Here is an 8177-nt window from a genome sequence, read left to right as displayed (position 1 = left end):
AGCAAGGTTACTTCTACTTTTGAAAAGAACATGCAACTTCAAGTTAACATGCATGGACTTCAACTTCTTTAAAAAAATTGTAGTCTTTTAATTTCATCCATGAACCCTGACACTTACTAGAATGCATTCATGTGTATACATAAAGAGTACATACTACATGGCAACCCAGCTTCAGGCTACCTAAAGTCGTTCCTTTTGGACTTCCCATCCGTCTCATGCATCATTCTGCTTGTGTTCTGCAAATCGGAGAGGAAAATGCAAAAGTTGATGTAGTTGGTATTTGCATCCTGGTTAAGAAAAAAGTTGGTATTTGCTTCTGGTTGAACAGATAGGCCACTTTAGAAAGCAGAGGCCTGCTGATAACACGGCGGTGTTAACATTCTGGGCCTACCGTAACTTTGACAGGCACAGCTTGACAAACATCATCTACAAATTCGATTTCCATTTTATCAGACTTTCAGTTTAATCACAAGATACATCAACATAAACAGGAAAACGTAACGAGCTGCATAGAAACTGAACACTCATACTGACCAATTACATAGTTTATCACGTCAAAACAATGAAAAGTATCAAGCCCCAAATGAATTAAATTCTCAGCAATTACACAAACCTGCTATGAATCCGTTGTCCTTATACCAGGATATGATAAATACACTAAAATAGGGGAGAGTATGCCCTTCTTCTCCTCCTAGTCCTGATGTCACTGCATAATATATATGCTGACGAACAGTCGAGCAAGTGGCACGTCAGACTTAGCTCCAGTACTGTTCCACCTTCAAAATGGGCCCATTTTGATTCTTGGCGAGCTGATTCTTAATATCCTCCTTGACTTTGTCTTCCCTGCGTTTGGCTTCCTTTTCTGCTTCTTCTTCAGTCATATCTTCCGTCTCTGCCCTTCGTTTGATAATATCACCAAGAAAACATACCGAGAGCCGTACTTGCTTGACGCTTTGGAGAAATTCCAGCCCAGAAAAGCCACTTGTAAAATGGAAAAACCGCAGACTCAGTACCTCAAGTTTTGGCATTGACGTTGGCTCAAACTCCAATGATGTGATTTCTGTGTTTCCGTAATCAAGATGAAGTACCGTGAGGCTTCCAAAAAGGCCACTCGGGAAAGTGATAGGCTCTTCGATGTGCAACCCTTCCTCCTCCAAACGCAGAGTGGATAGGTTTGGTAGTTTCCCAAGAACCTGTATGGTTTCACCTTCTCCCGATAGCCTAGTTATTTCTAGACTGACCTTCACGAGATTCTGGAGGCTCTTGATCCATTGCGGGCATTTCCTCAGCTGTCCGGATAGCTTGAGGCTTTGGAGGTTCTCTGGAGGTGAGGACGTGCCATCCAAGTAGTCATATAAATCCTCCCCTAGTGATTTTAGCGACAAGGACTCAAGCCGGCTGAGGCCGGAAATTGCTGAACAGAATTTCTGCCCAATTTTTTTGTTGATGCCAAGCTCTACTCCTAACTTGCGCAGGTTGGTGAGACCTTTTATCTCTTCTACGACGGCATTTCCCCAATCAAGGTGCACAGACCCCATTGTGTGCAGGTTTTTCAGCTTCCCTATCCCTTTTGGCACATTCACAGCATAAGATTCTATGTCTTTGTCAGCATAGCAAGAGAAAGGAACGCACCCATCATGACGCTCGAAACGTATGCAGTAAGGTACACATGGTAGTGACATCCCTTCCATAAAATACACTTCGTTGCCAGCATGCAGGTAACGTAGCTTCCTAAGCTTGGTGATGGTTTTGGGAAGCATAAGTATACTTGTATGTTTAATATCTAGTGTCTCGAGCTGTCTCAGGTTACCCACAGAATCTGGGAGGTAATGGATATGTTCACACCCTCTTAGAGAAAGGTATCTCAGATGAAGATGCTTCCCAATGTGCTCAAGGTGATGATCAGCCAGATCTTCTGTATCTTCTAGGTCCAGTACCCGAAGAAACCTCATCTTGTCAGAAATGTAAAATGGACTCCACTTGCCAAACACTGTCAATGACCGTATACGGGACACCTCCACGATGCTCTCCAACTCACGCTTCTCTCCCTTCCAATTGCTACTTATGGCAAGGTGACGCACAGTGCCTTGAGTGTTCGAGCTACACCCTTCCTCCAGCCTCAAGACAAGATTTTCCTTCATTGATTCTGCAATGCTGATGTCACAGATTAGATCATGTAGCTGGCAGGAGTCAAATCCTTTTCTGCTACAAACTGATTGCTGAGTTGGTAATATCATGCTTCTCTCTATGAGTTCCATGAAGTATTTGTCTGCTACAGCTCTGTCCCGTGAGTAACCTTCGGCGATCCATCGGCCGACTAAACGTCTTCGGCTAACATTGCGGTCTTCACCGAAGATGGACATGTACAGAAAACAAGACTTGAGGTAATAGGGCAGACCATCATAACTCTTCATAAGGACTGCATTTATGACCTTCAAATTTGGATTCATCTCTAGCTCAACACTGATATGCTCATTTAATTTCCTCCACTCTGCAGCATTCTTTGGTTGGTCTGCCAGGAAACCAGCTATGGTGACTATCGCAAGAGGAAGTCCATTGCACTTCTTTAGGATGAGTTCTGCGGGTGCAACCAACTCAGGATATTGGTTTGCCAAATCTGTGGTCTTATTCTTAAATACCTGCAATTGTACACAATATAATTAGTGTTTCTACCAGCCTACAATTAAATGAATCAGGTGCATGCAAACCAATGTCCTAGCTAGTTTAATCATTAATTAGTATGTCCTGGTTTTGGTGGGTAGTAAATAATAGACTATGTAACAGTGTCGTTTAGTTTTATTACTGTTTTGTAGTGATATAGCAACAAACTTGGCTGGGAGAGATATCTATTTCATTATCAAAATTTTCATGTGACTAGGATATACTCTCTCCGTACCAAAAATAAGTGTCTTGATCTTGTACTAATTTTAGTATAAAGTTGCACTAAGTTTGAGAGAAAGGATGGAGGGAGTAGTTCTGTATGTATAATTGATTTAACTCTGTACAAAATACGAAATCTAGATATATATGTTAAGTACTTCCTCTGTTTCTAGATATAAGGATTTTTAGAGATTTAAATATGAACCATATACGGATGTATATAGATATATTTTAGAGTGTAGATTCGTTCATTTTGTTCCGTATGCAGTCTGTATTGGAATCTCTAAAAGGGTTATATTTAGAAACGCACGGAGTAGTAACTTACTGTGCACATCTCTAAAACTATATTTTTGTACTATAATTCACATGAAATTTATCCATCCTTTGCATGTATGAAATTTCTTTTAGTTTCTCAAAACTTGAAGAATTATGTAATTTTGCTAAGATTTAAGATGGGAAACAAGGAAAATCTACCATAGTCTCGTTTCATATTAACCAGTTTGGAAAAGCACATCTATAGTTTCGAACAAATTGGAAACATATTTATATAAATAGACTCATTGAATACATGATTTTTTAACCAAGGTTCAAGTATAGTAGGAGATAAAGACAGCTTGGTTCTAATCTAATCTGGCCTAACCCAAAATTGTTGCAATGTTCGAAAGTACGTCATTTCTACATGATAAACCTGCAGCACGGGTCATGGTGGTGGCACAATCTTATGTTTTTGTTAACCCCCACTCCTGAGTACCTCATCCAAATCTAGGGTCGGTGGAGTTATGCTTACATAATACAAATCTGTAATGAACCTTTGATCAAAAGGAACACTGAAATGAGTAAAATGAGTAATTTCTCTTCCAGTACCTTTTTGGTGAAGAGGTCACATGCATGCTTGTCTTGTAGCCTACTGAGCAAACGTATGCACTCCTTTTCTTGCAAGTACTCTGGTTTCTTGCAACAATATTTAGCAATATCCTCTCGTCTTGTTGTGATCACGATGACCAAGCATGGATTTTTAATTTCAAGTAAACTTGGCATTATTTTATCCCATTCCATGGTAGATGATAGGTCATCAAGAACAATCAGACACTTTTTTCCTTTTAAATGTTCGGCCAACTCTTCAATCAGCTTTGCAACTCCCACTTTTTTACTTGGAATTTCTTTTTTGGTATCGATGAGAAAGTCCAAGGCCCTCTTCTTTTCTTCTCTCTTATTTTCTTCTCTCTTATTTTCTTGGAACTGATCTGCTAAGCTCCTAAGGAGGTCTTCAAGCTTGAAAGGTCGCAAAACTGTGACAAAAGCATGTTTCCCAAACATGTCGCTGACCTCTTGTCTGTGGTAAACATCTTTAATCAAAGTGGTTTTTCCAAGACCACCCATTCCCCATACTGCGATCACTTGAAAACTTTGGGAAAAAGTGTGTTCTCGAATCAGTTCAATAATATCAGCCTTTTCTTTCTCCCGTCCAATAAGCTGAAATTCCTCAAGAACACATGCCATTGTGTTGGTGCGTGCGAGACTCTCTTGCACCATCATCTTTCCATCAACACCATTGTCACATTGATCTTCTTGTATCTCATTCTCAGCAGTGTAGGGTAACGTTGGGCTAGTTGTATTCATCAATGAATATGATATGTCTTGAGAACTCTGAACACAAGTAAATGATTGTTACATAAATTTGTAGTGGTGAATCACTACAATAAAAATGAAAAGGCAGATCGGCACATGTCCTACTGCTACACAACATTTTAAATGTGAGAATGAACCAAAAATAGTAAATCAACCTTAGCATGTAGAAAGGTCAACTTTGCTAAGATGCCTTGGCAAGGCTCGACTTCACTAGAAATATTGGAAGCATTCGATTTAAGCAGGTGGTGTAATTAGCTCAAATCTTTCATATTCTACTTGCACTACTAGCTAGAAACGACAACAATGTCCAGTTTGACCTTTATATACAGAAAATTAGCTTGGATTACTGCAAGAAATTATTCATGAATCACATCATAAAATTGACTAGTATTACACAGTAGAACATATTAAGTTACAAAAAACTTTAGCACTCATAAATTCATCATTTTATGACCACATGTACAGCAAGACAAATCCGCGCAGCCAGCTCCGAAAGCTACAAGTTCTGGTGGAGACCGGCCCAGTTTCAAATTCAAGAAGGATGCAAATTATGAAAAAGCCCAGTTTTTAGGTAATTCGTATTTATAGAAGAGAAGAATCCAATTAGTATTCTTAGACAAAAGAGTAAATTGTCCGATATATTTTTAGAAAAAGGCTGGAGCCCGGCTTTAAATGAATGAAACCTTAGTCATGTCGATGTGCAAGGCAGACTCTATATAGGTGGCTCCGAAGCAAGCAAGAACTAAATAAGTCCAATTCTGGTAGAACTAAATAAGTCCAAGTCTGGTTGAAAGCATATATGGTATGTTCAGCAGACGATTGCTTTCCAACTAGATGAATAACAAAAACTTGTGTTCAAAATTGAACTGGTACCTGCAGGTAGAAAGCATAGATGGTCTGTTCAGCAGACAATTGCTTCAGCTCCGACGCAATACTTTCCTGACCCGAGCATAGGCTTGCAACTTCAAGATGCTTCGAGGATACGATGATCCGGCTCCCCAGTTTGTTTTCTGGGAAGCAACTTTTGATCCGGTGCCATTCTTCAATGGTGGATAGTTCAGTAAGCACAATAAGGTACCTATTTTTGTTGACATATCTTGTGTACTCATGAGCCAACTCATGACTCGCCTTCTCCGGCTCCGGCTCAAGCAGAAAATCAACCACCCCTGCAGAGGTTGCTCGAAATTGTTCCACAATACTCTCAAGAAATGCTTTCCGATGGAAAGGGCGTGTCACACTAACCCATGCTCGGTATAGGAAATTGAGTTTGACATCTGTATTCTCATAGGCCTCCCAGATGATGGAGGCATGCCCAACGGTGCCACTTGTTCCCCACAGACCTATCACTCCAATTTGATCTGAGCCCAAGCCTTTATTATTGTTGTTGACGATCAGCTGGGTAAGATCCAATCTTGATCCCGATTCATTCTTGTTCTCATGCCTTGCTTCATTGACACCAAACATGGAAGCAGCGGTGGTGACGGGGAGGTCGAAAGCAATAGCGGTTTTAGAGCCGCGGTCGATGAGGGAGTAGCGCACATTCCTCTGGCTCACTTCCTCAACCTTGGCACGCAGCTCCTTCATCTGCTTGGCTACGTGGTGCCGATCGAAGAAAGCGCGAGGGATGCTCCACCAGGATCGTCCATGGACACGGATGAAGAAGTCCTGGAGGCCATCCTCGACATCGTAGGCGACGTCGCTGACCTGCTTCACCCAGGTCCTGACCACCTTGTTATGCTCGTCCCGCTCATCATGCGCCACCATCAGGAAAGACTGCATCATCTCCAGCTCGCCTATGATGAAGGCCTTGTCACGCTGTACTCCAAAATGGAGAGCCACAACCTCCGTTGCCGCGGATTGGGCGTACTCAAGCACTCCATTCAGCACAAACTTGCCAATGCTCACCGCCGTGTGCTCCATTGGTACTGACCAAGCCTCGCTCTCTTCTCTTTCACCAGTGAGTGTTTTTTGTGGATGGATCTCGAAACAGGTCGGAGGCACACAGGCCCGGTTTAGATAGACAGTGAAGTTTTTATCTTTTAATCAAAAGACATGACAGGCCTCAACCACGCCGCGTATAGTTTAACGGTGGGATTCCTCGCTAGTTATACTTTACACTTTACAGCAATGCCGCCATGCTTTAAAGCGATTATTTAAACTAGAACAATGGCCGCCACGCTTAAAAGCGATGCTTCACATGACGGGATTAGTTGTTAAAATGTGTAGCGTCCTTCGATAGATGCTTGATGCACTCGGCGGGGTGACCTCCATCAGTATCCATGAAGCTTCTGAGGACAGATCCCAGCCTCTCAGTCATGTTGAGACATATGATGATGGAAGTTATTATTTTTAACCAAAACTCGCCAGACATCCATTGCATTGCATATTAGTTCAATTAACAGCCAGACCTCGGCTTTGATAACATACTCAAAGTTCATCTATTTATCGATATGTGTACATGCACTTTGTGTTTGTGGGATGCTGGGATTCGCTTGCGTGAGGCATGTGCTATGTTTAGTGTTGAGTAACGTGATTGTTTAGGAAAGCATACATAGACTAGGATTTGTTCCTGCCTTGACTTGTACTCCAAGATGATCATCTATACCTAATAATAAAAAGCCTATCGCTTTCGTCGGAAAACCCACCACGGCATTTTTATAAAAAAACCACTGTAATTTTTGTTATTCAATCCGTGCTTCATCATTTATCTGCAAGGCAAAAGGAAAAAACGATTCGTTGAAAAAGTTATACCCGTATGCATCGCCTCCTCCCGTCGACCTTGGGCCATCCTGGCCTGTGCCCAGGCCGCCGCCACACCACTCTCCGCCGCGGCCGACCTCAACCGCCACCGCTGCCGATCTCAACCCACCCGCCTCTGCGGCTGTACCTCTCCCCGCTCACTGCCCCCGTTGCGGCGCTCGAGCGCATCGCGTCGATCCTAGTCCACTCTGGCTTGTGCCCAGGCCGCTGCCACACCACTCGCCGCCGCGGCCGACCTCAACCTCCACTGCTGTCGATCTCAATCCACCCGCCTCCACGGTCGTACCCCTGCCCGCTTGCTGCCCCCGTTTCGGCGCTCGAGCACAGCTTCTGGATCAAATCAACGCGACAGCTACAATGACTTGGGATGACGCGTCTGCTCGACGAAGAACGGAGGCGGCGCGCGGATAAGGCGCGGTGGAGCGAAGTACTTGCAGGTGGAGGCGGGCCTCCATGGCTCACACGGGGAACTCCGAGGTTATGGCGCGACAACAGCGACTCCTTATGGCCAGATAGAGGCGCCTAACCCTTGCTCCCCTTATCGTATCCCCTCCTCCGATAGGAACTCATCATCTGATGAGATCCCCTCCCCATGCCTCCAACCGTGTGCCAAGCACCGGCAAGAAATTTTGTTTTGTGGGAATTTGTTTGCTGATGAATGAATGTAGTGAATGTAAGATTGCATTATTGTAGAGAAAAAGAATGGAACACCATCTTCAATTTGTCATTTGATCCCACATTCTCTACCCCATGACTGAAATAAGATAATAGTCCATTGATCAATTCACATAACATATTTCTTTTGCTTTGCTTGTCCCGCTCAATTTCTCATCATGGTGGAATTAACAATGGACGGGTTGATTTCTCAACAAAATAGGATAGGACTCACTACATTAGTTAGTTAGCTT

The 8177-nt window shown here is 42.9% G+C and overlaps 1 protein-coding gene across 1 annotated transcript; it reads right to left on the bottom strand.

Moving 5' to 3' along the window:
* Positions 1 to 456: 456 nt before the first annotated feature.
* On the bottom strand, positions 457 to 6494 carry LOC123403708 (disease resistance protein PIK6-NP-like). The gene is made up of 3 exons (XM_045097621.1): positions 5383 to 6494; positions 3745 to 4527; positions 457 to 2639 (listed from the first exon to the last, which is right to left on the bottom strand). The coding sequence occupies exons 1-3, from the start codon at positions 6427 to 6429 to the stop codon at positions 756 to 758; spliced, it is 3714 nt and encodes a 1237-aa protein (XP_044953556.1). The 5' UTR covers positions 6430 to 6494; the 3' UTR covers positions 457 to 755.
* Between the last annotated feature and the right edge of the window lie 1683 nt (positions 6495 to 8177).

Source organism: Hordeum vulgare, chromosome 6H (genome assembly GCF_904849725.1).
Source record: "Hordeum vulgare subsp. vulgare chromosome 6H, MorexV3_pseudomolecules_assembly, whole genome shotgun sequence".
Taxonomy (NCBI): domain Eukaryota; kingdom Viridiplantae; phylum Streptophyta; class Magnoliopsida; order Poales; family Poaceae; genus Hordeum; species Hordeum vulgare.
Note: the sequence above shows the minus strand (reverse complement) of the source record. Positions and strands in the feature narration are given on the sequence as shown.